Source organism: Solea solea, chromosome 17 (assembly GCF_958295425.1).
Source record: "Solea solea chromosome 17, fSolSol10.1, whole genome shotgun sequence".
Lineage (NCBI taxonomy): Eukaryota > Metazoa > Chordata > Actinopteri > Pleuronectiformes > Soleidae > Solea > Solea solea.
This window is the reverse complement of record NC_081150.1, coordinates 16,270,155-16,285,126: the sequence shown is the minus strand read 5'-3', so window position 1 is coordinate 16,285,126 and position 14,972 is coordinate 16,270,155. Positions and strand designations below refer to the sequence as shown.

General features: G+C 38.5%; 1 protein-coding gene across 6 annotated transcripts in view; it reads right to left on the bottom strand.

Annotated features, from left to right (window-relative positions):
* lama2 (laminin, alpha 2) overlaps positions 1-14,972 on the bottom strand; it is a 192,011-nt gene that overhangs the window by 28,092 nt on the left and 148,947 nt on the right. For all 6 annotated transcript variants that reach the window (XM_058613746.1, XM_058613747.1, XM_058613749.1 and 3 more), the window contains 9 exons: positions 12,874-13,016; positions 12,027-12,125; positions 10,109-10,220; positions 5,881-6,043; positions 2,607-2,685; positions 2,386-2,517; positions 1,540-1,656; positions 1,257-1,417; positions 803-941 (listed from right to left, as the gene is read on the bottom strand). In XM_058613746.1, coding sequence (XP_058469729.1) covers positions 803-941; positions 1,257-1,417; positions 1,540-1,656; positions 2,386-2,517; positions 2,607-2,685; positions 5,881-6,043; positions 10,109-10,220; positions 12,027-12,125; positions 12,874-13,016 — 1,145 coding nt within the window. The remainder of the gene's footprint in view (positions 1-802; positions 942-1,256; positions 1,418-1,539; positions 1,657-2,385; positions 2,518-2,606; positions 2,686-5,880; positions 6,044-10,108; positions 10,221-12,026; positions 12,126-12,873; positions 13,017-14,972) is intronic.

Here is a 14,972-nt window from a genome sequence, read left to right as displayed (position 1 = left end):
TTCTATTTGTACATTAACCTCACCAAAAATATGTAAACAAAAGGACTGAGTCAAAGGAAAAATGCGAGACACAGAAAAAAGGCCCAAAAATATTACAGAGTAAAGGTAACATACACAACTGGAGAGTGAGCAAAATCAAGTGAATCAATTTCCAAAAAGGGGAAAATAAGTTTAAATTTAAGGAGGAATGGGAGAAGGAAAAGGGAGACTTAAGGTGTGTGAAAGTGTCATGATTATAAAAGGTGGAGAAGGGGAAAATGAAGGAAAAGAGGAGGACAGAGAAGAGCTTTGATCTCTCAGCCATGACTAAAGGAGAGCACAAGCTTTCATTACCGTTACTGCATGCAACACACACACACACAAACTTATTTTTACATCTTGGTGAGGACACATAATGCATTCCCCAGCCTTTACCATCACCAACTAAGTGCCTAACCCTAACCAAAACCCAATTCTAACCTTCACCCTAAAGCCAGGTCTCAACCCTGAAAAAGCCCTTTAACACAAGGTCAAAAGGTCCTCACAAATATAGGTTTGTATGTTTTTTGACCTCACAAAGATACAAGTACACACAAACACACCTCTTATGCTGAGAGTACACGTTCTTGGTCTGACTAATGCTTGCACATGATATTTACAGTATGTATTCAGTACCTGAATGTGAGGTGTATTGCACATGTGTACAGTGTTCAGGTTGTATGTTAAAATTCATGTGATGTGGGTTAACTGATCATTTATAAAAATGTGTGTGTTCATGTATTGCTTTGAATGAAAATATACATGTCTTTTTTTCTTGCTTTACCAGTGCTAGTGCCTCGCTGGCCCTCTGTTTGGCCGCCTTTGCCTCTTTCTCCGCTTCATCCACGTTTGCTTTAATGTTACTGTACGCCTTGAAGGCAGCGGTTGCATTGAAGGAGAGATTTTTTGCTTCAGCCAAAATACTGTGAGGACAGAGAAGACAAACAAATTCATTTAGCTTTACATAACCCTAAATTCCCCAAACATATACATCTTTACCTGATATTGAACTCAGTAAATGTCACGCTAGTCTGCATTTCTTAGATTTCTGCAGTGAAAGTGTTCCTACAAATATAGTAGAGTAGATTTGCTTTGAAGTAAAAGAAGATGTGAAAAAAAATGTTCAATCAATTTAGTACACTTATATTGAGAGAAATATGACTTCACACTACAGTACTTCACAGTCTTGTACTTTATTCCTTACCTCAGTGTAAACAAACAAATACACTTATATTTACCCATCCAAAATGGCAGCAGACTCATTCAGCTGCTTGGCATGTTCCTCTGCATCATGAACATGATTATGGAGGCCGTAAGTTAAACCAGTGGTGAGGTGATCGACTCGATCGCCGAGCTGGTCGTGGAGAGGACCCAGCTCTCTCTGCATCTCCTCCAATTCCTACGTGCAAAAAATTCAATGTTATACACAGGGATCTGCTCATTTTGATCAGGTGCTGTGGAGTTTAAAAGATTAAAACAAACAGTTTAAACTGATATTTCCAGGCTACACAGCGGGAGTACCTCTAATCCTTTGTTGATGTTGTCAGAGAGCTGGTTTGCTTCGTCCAGAAGTCGTTCTCCTTCTCCAAGGACCTCGTGTGCCTCCTGCTTCACCACACTGACTGCTGAGCGCTTCCTCTGCAAGAAAAGACATCAGGGTCAATGGCCGCATAATGACATTTTTTTATTATCAATGAATCTGTTTTTCTTGATGAATCGATTGACTGAAAATCACATGATAATAATAACATAATAAGGAATAGAAAGGCAGACAACTGAAGCTGGAAATGGGTGTAATTTGGAAGTAACATCTGCTAAAATAGTTTTTGTACAGTCAAGTTCTAAAAAAAATATATTTATTGAAAATAAAACAACGAGTTGAAGGACACTAGGGACCCAATCAGTGATTTGATTTAACAATATGTGAAATCTGTATCAGGCTTCAGTGTTGTGTGTGTGTGTGTGTGTATTTTCATTACATGAAGCTTTTCTTTATAAAGCAAAAGACTGCAGGGTGTGGAAGAAACATGCAAAGACACTGAGAAAAGTAAGGATAGAGTGTTCTATATGTGTGTGTGTGTGTGTGTGTGAGATCAGAATGCTTCCTCTAGGCCATGTATAATAATCGTCCTGATAAATGCTTGTTGTTTTGCTCTGTTAGGAAAGACCGTACTGCCTCTGAGCTCCCCTTGATGATAAATCACATGCAAAAAGATTTATAGGAAAATAATAAGTACTGCCTGTGATGAATATATGATGAGATTCAGTTATTTGAGGGTTTAGGGAGTTTTGGGATATAGACCTCTCTGCCTGTGAATGTGTAAATGAAGCTTGTCTGGGCAGGTGTGAGTTCATGTGTGCCTTTACCTCAAGGGCTGTGAGGTTAGCCTGGTTTTGTTCAGCCAGTGACTCGGCCTGCCTCGTCTTTCCCTGCGCAGAATAGAGCAGCTCCTCAGCCTCCTGGAGCTTCCCCTCGTGGTCCGAGAGTTTCCCTTTTATCTTCAGAAGCAGATCAGGAGGCATTAAGTAAATGTCACTCATTAAGGAACAGAGAAGACCAAAGAGTCAAGATTAGAAGCTGTAATTACCTCTGCTTTCAGGTCTTCTGTGGCCTGATGAGGGTCACCAAACAACCTCTTGACTTTCTGATAAAGCTCCTCGGCGAGGCTGGAAGGACAAGGGGGGGAGAAAAAATAGTTTACACTTTTATTTATATGTCCCTGGCTTTAAAAAGTGAGACTGCAGAATAAGTCAATGCAAAAAAAAAGGAAGAAGACAGAATTAGAGAGTGATTGTGATGCGTGACAGAGCCTCTGCTTGTGCGAAAGACAATAATCACTTCATATGACTGAATGTTGAAACGCAGGAATAAAATTGCAGATTTTCTTCTATTGACCCCTCAGGCTGAGTTAGATTAAACTGTAGAAGTGAAAAACATTTTAAATATCGCCAAACTAATGTCAGCCTGCCTGCGTGCGATTGGATGGGAAGCTGAAGCAATATTATGTGCTAACGCACACAGCAGCAGCGTAACACAGTTTACTTATAACAGACAGACGTGTCAGAGAATAGTCAGAAGTTAGAAGAGTCACTGAAGGACAACTAGAACTGAACCCACTGCAGACAGAAAGTGTGCATTCAGGTTAATTCAACATTTTCCCAGAGGTGAGAGTTCAGGAATGTCATCTAATCATTTTCATCATCCTATTTATTTCACCCCAAGGAGAAGGTAGAACAAATTCCTACAGGTTGAACTCTTAGTTGGGTAGTTTTGTTTGGAGTTTGACAAATATGTTTTTCTCTATTTTCTATTGCTTGTTAATGACAAGTAATTTAAAAAAATAGCTTAACTACAATTATCAGTTAATGAACAACACTAATGGTCAGACTTTATTTTATATCTGGACTGCAGTGCAATTATATAGTATAGTACAGTATTTTCAATAAAATTGTGTGTAAACTAAATATTAGATACAAAAAACAGCACCTAATTATAAACGTTTGTCAAAATTATGTTTTTGTGAATTGACAACATTTATCAAGTATCTGAGAACAAAAATGCATAAAACGGCAAATATTTGCCCCGTTTTATCAGCTCAACTGATGAATCGCTCTACCTTTAACTGTTCAATCAAGTCTGTACAGTTTGTTCCCAAGAACTTTACATATGACGTTGTAGTTGAAGGTTAATTCATAATAAAGAAGTAAAACATGTTTTGTGATGACAGAGTTCATCCAATAGTGAACATTTATGCCAAATGTGTTGCAAAAGATCTGTGCTTTGAAATGTTTTATTTTCACTTTGTAAGTATTCAAAACAGTTTAATAATCATATGTTTACCATAGCGTTTGTTAATGAGCCCTCGTCTTTCACCTTCAGCGTTAATTAAAACAACAAGGACCTAGTGTCCTCCAGTTGACATCACTCAGAGGACAATTTCACAGAGTGGAGGGAATATATGCAAGGTAATGATTGGAGTTGATGAAACTTTAATGAACCCAGTGGGGAACATCAAGAAAGCAAGAAGAAATGTGAATATAAAACAAAAAAACAAAAAAACAAAAAAACAAACAGGACGAGTGTCTAATCATTACTTAGCTGACGATTACAACATTGCACTACATGAATAACAAGTCACAGCTGCAGCAAGTTTCCACACTAACTACATAAACATGGACAAATGCCAGATTTGTTCATTTGGCTGAAACATCCCTGTTACTTTTGTTGATGCTTGTGTTTTCCTCTGCAGCTCTGGTTGGAACCTCCCCTCAGGGGTGAGTTAAATAATAAACCAAAGACTGACACACACGTCCTTCAGTGGCAGTGGCAATTTCTCTTTTGTTTTCCCTTTTCTCATCCTCTCTTCATCTATAACTCCCTGTCCGTCTGTCGGTTGTTGTCCTCTACCTCGGTGACTTTTCACTTTCACTGCACGTTCCTTGAATCTTTATGTTTCTGTTTCTGTCCTCACGGCAAAACTTTTAATCAACTCAACGACCTCGTCAATATTTACTGCTGAGAGACACAGACAGTGGGGCAGAGATTACTAATTTACTCAAAAGCCTTGAGAGAGACAAAAAGGTAAGAGCAACGCGGTGAAAGAAGCTCCAAAAATCTGCATCATCAGCATTAGGACTTAAAGGTACAGTGTGTAAAATGTCGGGGGTGGAGTGGCTCAATGGTTAAGACCGGTACCCTGTGTGCAAAAGACATCATGGTCGCAATGGTCACGAGTTCGACTCCACCCCTGGCTGATTGTACTCAATTCAATTGTAAGTCGCTTTGGATAAAAGCGTCTGCTAAATGACATGTAATGTTTCAACAGTTACAGTAGTTGCATGTTACAGCTGAATATCCCTCACCTTTGTATTTCTCTGTGTTGGAGAATGTATGTTGCCCTCAGGTAGCAATAAAACCGCAATCATGACTAGTTTGTCCATTTTGGGCTACTGTAAAAACATGGTTGGCAAAATGGCAGCCTCTCGAGAGCTGACCCGGCTCCTGATATAAACATAAAATGCTCATTCTGGGGTGATGGAAAATGAAGTATGACTTTATCTTAAATTTCTGCTTACTGACTTTTTTTTACATGCTGGACCTTTAAGGAGCAATAGCTAGAAGACTTGCATGTTAACTTCTAAAGTCCCCTGTGTCAAGATTGAAAAAAGGAATTAAAAAAAAATCTAAAGAAAAAAGTAATGAATTTCAAAATATCTTGCACACTCTATGTTACATCCTGTGACACAGCCATGTTGCAAGTTTCAATTTTAAATTTCACTGATTTCAGTCAAATTTTTAAGAGACAGCTGTCGGATTTTCAAACAAGACTCAAAATCTGATATGATATCATATAGTCATATGAGCAGTGTTTTTAGAGTAAAAATTTTTTTGCAAAGTGACAAGTCGCATTTTCTTTTTTCTTTTTTTTACATGAAATGCATTAAGGTGGATTTTATGCATTATTCCTCCCGTCAGCTCTAGTTTGTTTCTCTCATTCTGAAAATTCACAGTCTAGCGGGGAAAATACACAGCAGTACAATGTGTTAGAGCATGGGTAATTGAAAATAAATCCCAAATCCCAATAGTGAACGATATTAAGCATAAAGGTGGGAGTGTAAAACAACAACAGGTTGCTTCAAAAGTATGTTTTAGTTAAATCCACCAAGAGCGATACACAAAAACAACTTTCTTATGCTTCTACATCTCAACACTCTCCTCATAAAGACATTTACCTTTGTTTTTTCTTCAATACATGTGTGTATGCTCACGTGTGTGTCAGTTTTCTGTTTGTGCTGTGAGTGGGCGAGTGATGCACGACTTTTGTGCACATGTGTGTGTGTTTTGTGCGTGTGTGTCCATACTCCATCTCCTCGTCGGCAATGCCCTTTTTCCCTCCCAGCTGTCGTCTTCTCATCTCGGCCAGCATGGCCTGGATCTCATCCTTCATCTCCTTCAGGCTTTTGTCTGGGGTTCCATCTCTGCGCGAGAGAGTCTGGTTCAACTCAGCTGCCTTCAACTGCAGGTCTAGACACAAAGAGACTGTTGTGACTGTTCTTGTGGTGGACAGATTGAGTTTAGGTTGTTGCAGCTATGCAAGCACTCAAAGGGTATAAATATAGGAGCAACAGACTACTTTTTGTGTCCCTAGCAGTTCTACGTGCATTGTTGTTTGGTCACTGTCACGGAGAAGCAGCAGTGGCAAGACGGTGGTGACATGCGGGTAGTTTTAAACAATAAGCAGCCTTGCATGAAACGCACTTTGCATAATGGGTAAGGGCTGTAAACTGAGTTGTCATTTCTCCCAGAGAAACAGCATCCCTGTAGCTAAGAGAAAAAAAAACTGTGAAAGCAAGGCTCATAGGGGAACAATATAACTGCAGGTGCTGTCATTTTTCAATCACCATTACACTGTGAAATCAGTTTTTAAAATCATGGTGACATGTTTGCGCCAAAAGGTACTTTATTTCACATTAATTTACTTTATAATAAATACAGTATTTTCCACGAAAAAAAAAGGAAGGACAAATAAAGGAATGTTATTTTTTGTCTTTGCTGGATGAATTGACTTCATGGCAAGTGAATATAAAGCAAGCATAGAGAAACACAATCCTGACTTCACTCACCATGTGCCATTCAAAAGTCAAATATGTATAAATAGTGAAAGGGACAGAACACTTTCTGAAGCCACCATGTTTGTCTTGTCTCAGCGTTACAGCTCAAACAGAAAGAAAGACAAAAATTACACCATTGGACCTTCACTCATTAAAACACAGACACATGCTGAGAGAGTCAAACTCACACACACACAATCTGTAATAACACCAAAGCCACTATTTTTTGGCAGACTTCATGTCCCACGTTTCTTTGATCAAATTAGAGGCAGTGAAATCTCAAACCAATCAATGATGAAACCACACTAAAACACTGCAAGGCTCATTTGAATAATGCTCAGAGTGTTGAAGCTTAATGAGGAGTATGTATGTAGATATGTCAATGAAAGAGAGAAAAGAAGAGAGATGGGGAAAAAGCGTTTGTTGTGCGTTTCCATGAAGTACATGTGTTTGCTGCAGCGAGTGGTGTGTTGCTTTCTCATTTGGAATGTAAACATGATACAATTAAAGCGAGTTGAAACTTTACAAAGTACGTGTGCGTGTGCATGGGGTATATGAATGTAGTTGTGTCAATGCAGCATTTGCTCCATTTATAGGTTATATATATATATATATATATATATACATATATGTATATATATATATGTGTATATATATATATATATATATACATATATACATATATGTATGTATATATATATATATATATATACATACACATATACATATATATATATATACATATAGGGATATACTGTATATATATAAATTGCAATCCAAACATGAACTGTTTGGATTGCAATTTAAGAAATTAATATTTGCATTTAAATTACACCATTACCACATTAATGTTGATATAGTCACAAAATACAGTCCTATCAGATGTGTTTCCTGTTCTGATGCAACTCAAGCTAAGACAGACCTTAAACCATCATTCTAATGAGCAGTAGCACAACATGCTTGTGTGTGTATGTGTGTGTGTATGTGTGTGTGTGTGTGTGTGTGTCTATGTCTATGAATCTGCAAGAGCATGAAGAGTGTTTGATCTTGGTACTGCCCATGACTTGTCTTTCTTCTGGGGACAAAGGGCAAGTTCCTATGAAGTAAATATTTACATTTAAAAGGTAAAGACATGAGGTTAAACTAAGGTCTGGTTTAGGTTAGGGTCTGAACGATTAGGAGATGAAACCAAAATAAAATTAATGTGTGGTGCAACAAAAACATGAAGCCTGGTTTGGACGTCGACATGTGGAAACACCTGAAAATACCGTAATGTCCTTGAGAGTCATGGAAACGAGACTGAGTGTGTGTCAGAGACATATAATTACATAGTTGGATTTAAAAGCCAATTAAACACTTAAAACGTGGATGGAATCATATTATGTATGTAGTAAACACTGGCACACACTGAAGAAAGTGTGTTCAGTATTTTCTTGCCTCATTATGTGTGTGTGTTAGCACAGTTGTGTGCACATCTGCATCAGTGTTTATGTGCACAGTGTATGTTTGATAGCCACTAATTAAGTCTCTAATTGCTACTCTCAATCATCCAGTGAGCCAGGGCAGGCTGTCGCAGACACGCATGCACACACACACACATACAGACGCACACACTCTCACACATACACGGTAATCACACTGTGATTTGGTGAAGGGCCAGGAAACTAGAAGCGGCAACAAGGAGAGGATAGTTTCATTACAGCCAGGCAGAAAGTGTTTGGTGACTTTCTTTTCATCCCAGAAATCATAAAAAATTCATAATCGTAATCAAAATAACTAATTATTATAACCGCACATTTTGCTTCAGTGAGGATGAGGAAGATGTGTGTAACCAACCGGTTGACTTTTTTATGATTTCAAGCTTGAACTAGACCCAGATTAGACTTATTGAAATAACATTTAAAGACACATTTCACATCAGAAAGGACTATTTCCACGTCAAACACCTCATAAAACTGTTTCCACAAGTATACACTGTATACTATGACCCTGTTTCCACAAGGTCATATTGACTAGTCTAAAAATATTGAGTAGAAGAAATGGTGGAAAGATGAGAAATTTGGCAAAGAAAGCTAAGGATGATATCGTCTAATGAACTGTGGCTCTGCATAAAAACCTTTGATTGACAGCTGACCGAATGAAATCTACTCAAGGTCCACTTACTTGTTTGTTTTGGAACGCTTATATGGTCTTCATCAGCAAAGCTTACTTATTCACCACTGAACTGTGACTATTTCAAATTTCAAAACTTTCAGACTTGCTTGTATTTTGTCCACGTTCAGCTCAACTTCTAAGCCAAATTTTCAGCCAAAATGGAAGTCGACTCCTTGCAGACTTCCTTCAGAACTTCCTTACTGTACAACTGAACAAAAGTCCTCCACAAACGAAAAGCTCCTAAACAAGCTGAGTAATTGGTTCTTGAGCAAAAAGGAACTTGACCAGTTGCAACAAATATGGTCACCATGACCTGCATGATGGCACTCGTGCTCAAAAACCAGGAAAAGAAGCTTGGAAATGTCTTGTACAATAACAAATTTTACAGATGGACACTTGAAAATGCACTCATCACTGTAACCCACTTTAAACTTCAGTGATGACTCACCTTTTCAGGTGGAGCCCATCTACACAAGAGGCACGACTAAGAAAAACTCAAGTCTGCTCATACAGTCACTGGGAACGCATTCTGACGCTGAAGTGAAAGGTGACCAGGCAGTTATACATGCAGAGAACATACATGACATCCGATGATGACAGTAAGGCACTGGAGGCTCGCTAACCACCGGCTTCCGAACAGAACAAAACAAACTGAGTCATTGCACCTTATTATCTTGGTGGGTGAGTCTTTATCGCCATGGTAAGTGACGCAGCAGCCTGCTGGATCTGTCTTTATTGCTTAGAGTCAGACAACGCTTTGCGCAAGCAGCTGGCACTGAACACCGACAGCTGGAGCATTAGCCATTGTGTGTGAGCTAAGTTTTCATTAGTGAGATAACAAGGCGGCAGAAAGATGTTTTGATTGTCTCCCTTAGATGATGCCTCCACCTCAGCGATACATTGACTCTACTTTATTATTATATTTATGATTATAATGACATTATATTTTAAGATCTGAGATTCTGAAGGAGCAAATAAAATGCACCCAGTTTCCCCCGCCCATGGAATTAATATAGTATTCTGATTCATCACAGTCCATCTGAAAATGCTGAACCTACATTTAATTGTCATTTTAAATATATTCTGTCAGTATAATTAATTTCATAAGCTCTTTGTATTCTTATATTTCATATTGCCCTCTTATGTAATTGCCCAAATTTCCCACATGGATCCTTTACAATTAATATAACATAACATAATGCAATGTAGTCTTAATGGCAAATGAAACTAGTAAGACAGAAGATGGATAAACCCAGAGATCACAGTCGGCAGGATACCGTATGGAGGTTGCTAATGGAGGAGAGGTGGTGTGTGTTTCTGCTACCTTTAGCTCCCAGCAGAGTATCCCTAATGAACTGCTCCAGGTCTTCAGCTCGTTTATGAATCCTGTCGGCATCATCTTCAACCTGTTCTCCATCGGCAGACACCTTAGTGGCCTACACACACACACACACACACACACACAAAGAAACAAGCAATTAAATAATAAACAAGGTTGAATAAGTGAACATATTGACTCCTCACTAACAAGGGAAGGATGGAGGGGTGAGTTCTTAGATGTTCAAGGATGACAGACGATGACAGCAGTATGTACATGCAATCAATAGTATTGTGTGTGTGTGTGTGTGTGGTACACACAGAAGTGTATGAATAATTGATAAGAAAACACACACACATCTACCCAAAGAGGACCAGAAAAAAGACAAATGGATGAATACTTGATACAAACAAAAACACACCCCATTAAACATACAGAATGAAAGAGCAGGTAATTATTGTTGTGATTTGACAAGAGACACTATATCATTTTAGCTGTTGTGTGTGCGAGGGAGTGTGTGCGTGATGGGGTGTGGGCGATAGCATCACTGTCAACAAATGTCAAAGCCACAGTCCCTAAAAGGGTGATGCTTGACAGCATGAAAGTAAGGGTTATTTTTCTCCGCTTGGCACTTGTAGACTCCCTCCATTCAAACTGTGTTTTTCTATTTCGGTTAACTCCTTTTTTTGAGACATGACTGTGACTCTGAGTTTGTGTAGTTTCTTGCGGTTTGAGGGTTAAGACAAAGAGATGCTTTCATTTGTTTACTGAATAGGTTTAATACAAAAACAAGACAATTATTTATTCAAAACACTCCCCCCCAAACAGGCCTATTAATCTATTCACATTCTGTATCTGCTGAGATCTGTCTGTGATTACCATTACTGGGAAAAGCAAAACAGAGCCCCAGAAGGGCCTAAAAGCTCATATTTGTGTCAACACTACGGTGATAATTTGACAGAAAATGTTCAGTATAATATCAACTGACATGAAAATGACCTTAAAATGTATCCTGTGGCTTTTTCAACCACAGCTGTAGAGCCCTGTTTTCTTATAAGGGTGTAGCTGTTTTGCCTGCATTGTGCACACGCAAAAGGACACATGACTGTGTGGGAACGCTGACAACAAAGGCAGTGAGGAATGTGAACACAGATGTTTGAGAATATTTAAAAATATATTTTCTTTGCAAATGCAAACACGTCTTGGTAAAAGCCTCCAAAGAAAGAAAGAAAGAAAGAACAGGAAACATTTCAGGGCACCTTTAAGGTTTGGGTGCGCTTTGTTTTCTAATCCAAAAGAAGAATTATGAAAAACAAAAAAAAAAACAATTTACTTGATGCTTTCCTCAGTACAATTTGATATAAATTGTGGTTATTGGGCATTGCATATTCCTAAAGTTAAATTGTGTTTGACAAAACTGTCACAGCTAGCAGGTTTATCTAATTACGATACCCGGGGGCCTAATGCCTCATAATGTGTCTGTGATTTTTCATTCTGTAAAACAAACACGCTCTCATTTCAGAGTAAATCCTCTTTCTTTTTTCCTTTTTTACTTGTGCCGCTCTGTTTCAATTCAAGTTCCTACTAAAAGTTCTTCCGACACTTAATCAACATGTTAGGAAAGAGGCTGATTTTCTTTCTGTGCTTCTTTTAATGTCAGATCTAACCCCAACCCAAATACTGCATAACATACTGTTCACAGCTTGCTGTACAAGTGACTAGACTTGTGTCTTTGCTGCTCTTTGTATGCAAGTGTTTTCTTTAACCGAGATATGCCACCCTGCCACAGTCTATTTTTTCCTCCATCTCATTATGTTGCACACAGAGGAAGAAAGTGAAAGGAGGATGAAGAGAGAAAGAGAGAGAGAGTAAGACAATAACAGAAACTGAAGTCAAGCCAGAAGACAAACAAAAGTGTCTGTACCCTGCTGTGCAGCTGGTCCATCTCAACAACCAGTGATCCTAGGTTGGAATCGGCCAGTTGCAGTAATCTCTCCGGAGCTTTCTGAGGCGACAGCATGTGCTGTGGGAGAGAAAACAGAGAGACGAAGGAATTACAGAGAGCAATGTCTGACACATTTTGGCTCAGGGCAAAGCTTTTGAACTGACTGACTCTTTGCTGTGGAGCTTAAAAAAGGAGATGAGCAAGTGGGAGCGGCAGTGAGCAAAAGTAGACCAGGAAATACATCAGATAGCACTCTATTTTGTGATTATGTCAACGTTAATGGTGTAATTTAAATGCAAATATTAGTTTCTGAAATTGCAATCCAAACAGTCCATAATGTCAACGGAAATACAGTACGTGTTAATCAAGTGTAGCAGCGGGGCCCATTCTGCTGTGGACAACACACTTGTGTTTGAGGAGCAGGTTATTACTAAATAAAACTGAAGATGTTAGCTTTCTTAACACTTTAAATGGCACTTGAAAACAAACTCATTAAAGAAAGAATAATGACAATGTTCCTCTAACTAGTTATGGTTGAGTAAGATGGATGACGAATGTGCCATCACGTCCATGTACTTCAGTTTATTTCTGATTACCACGAGGACTTTAATATGTTGCCCGCGTCTGACGCTTTCTGCTGTCTATTTTTTTCCCCACAGTGCATGAAAAGTAATTATCAGAAGGAAGGAAGAACAGAAAACCTATCAAGTCTTTTTTTTTTTTTTTTTACATACTGTTGCTAAGAAACGACTACATCCAGACTGTCACACAACTAATGACATGTTAAAACTTGTTTCTTTGAAAATGTTTTATTTATTTTTTTTACCTTGAGTTCCTCCGTCATGTTCTCAAAGCGGTACAACATCTTATACGGTGGTGGGAGGGGTGTGGTCAGAGTGACTTCAGTGATGATGCGATATAGCCGGTCCATGTCACTTATCAACAGACCCGAGCACTCGTCATCACAAGCTAAATCAATAAACACAGACAAAAAAACACGGATACATCAGTCAGTGAGAGGTTTACATACAGACAGCTTGGTTTTGGTGTTGAGTTTTGACTTGGCAGAGAGAAATAAGAAGAGAAGAAGTTATACACAACTAAGTCTATTTATATGCTTTATTTGTGAGTGTGTAAACAAATCAGTGTGTGGTCGTCGTGTCTGCTTGTGCTTAAGTCATTCTGGAATTATACAAACAGGGCAGCCGATGCATGAAATGCAGCAAAGCACCCAATAAGAGCACACACACTGCAGGCAAAAACACTCCACTCCATCAGGGAATTCGCTGATGATCTCCATCGCATGCCTGTGTGTGTGAATTTCTTTTTTCTTTCTTTTGCCTGAGACTAGAATTATTGCACAAATAAAAAATTTAAAATTAAAAAACGAAATCACACACAAATGAAATTAAATAAAGCCCGTCTATTGCATCAGTATCTGACAAAACCAGAAAACACATGTACGGCAAACCATTCACATGCCAACACGTACATATATTGTAAACTAGGGCTGCAATTAACAATCATTTTCATAATTGTTTCATCTGTTGATTATTTTCCTCGATTAATCGATTAGTTGTTTTGTCCATATGTCAGAAAATGTTGATTGGTGTTTCCCAAATCTCAAAATAATGATGCTCACAAGTGTCTTGTTTTGACCACAAACCAATATTATTCAATTTTGATGATTTCTGTGTTATATGGAGCACAGAAACCAGATCAAATGCTCACATTTAAGAAGCTAGCAAACCAGAGAGCTTGTTTGACTATTTAAAAAAACAAAAACACAAACTGATTAATAATTGAATAACTGTTGCAGCCCTACAGTAAACAGTATATGTTTGATATGGAAATAAATAACTGCATGTAAAATCCAAACCATTAAGGAACTCACAGGGTGAAAACATTCAATGTGACACAGGTGTGATCAGCATGAATGTATCATCAGAATTATGGAAGCTACAAAACCTAACATAGTAGCCCGAGTGAATACACTCAAACGTATCAAACTGCATATTTCCCACACTCAACAAATGCAACAACACACACCAGTACCTGTGTTCCTTAGACACACATCTCTCTTGTCCCAGGTGTTTGACAGGACTACCCCTGTACTTTTTGTGTTCTAATGCCCTCCAAGTAATTTTGGATCACAGTCATCAGACCTGCATAGGTCACTAACCCTCAATTTTCACTTAAATTTGCGACATATTACTTCAAATTGAGAACATTTACATTCTCAACCACTTAATGTTTTTTTGTTTTTTTTTTACAGCGACAATGTAACTGTTAAATAGAGACAAAGCATATTGTAACTGTTTTGTTATGAGCTGTGCACACTGACTTTGTCTGCTACTACCAGATAAAAGGTCACATTTATGCCCAATTATTGCAGAAAACCCAAGTAATTATTTTGCCACTGTAAGCAGATTGCTTTTGTACTTTGCTTTAACCGGACGGCAAATATATATATATTCATTTGAAAATGTAATTTTAAACATCACACTGACCCTCATGTAGATTTGGGCCCATGTGAGAACTCCCTGTTTTTCCCTGACTCATGACCGCAGACCCTTAGGTCTGGTAGAATGGCGAAAGAGGGCAAAGCAGAGGCAAAAAGCAAAGTGAACAAAAAAGTTAACAGCAGTGTGATTGCTCCACTCTGTACAAACCATTGGGACGGGTGATTATAGCCTGGATTTAGAAGCGTCTGGTTCGGTGTCAAGGTGCACTGCAGCACTCGCACTGCCAATTTATGAACACACGCTTTGTGTAAGAACAAAGACCTCGGCAAACAATTTCCTTTCAACGATTACACATCAGGCTCTGTCTTACAAGCGTTTCTCCTATATTTTCACTTGTGCACTTACTTCTGGACATGCTAATGGTACTGAATTGGCCCTGCCATTATGATCATATTAAGTT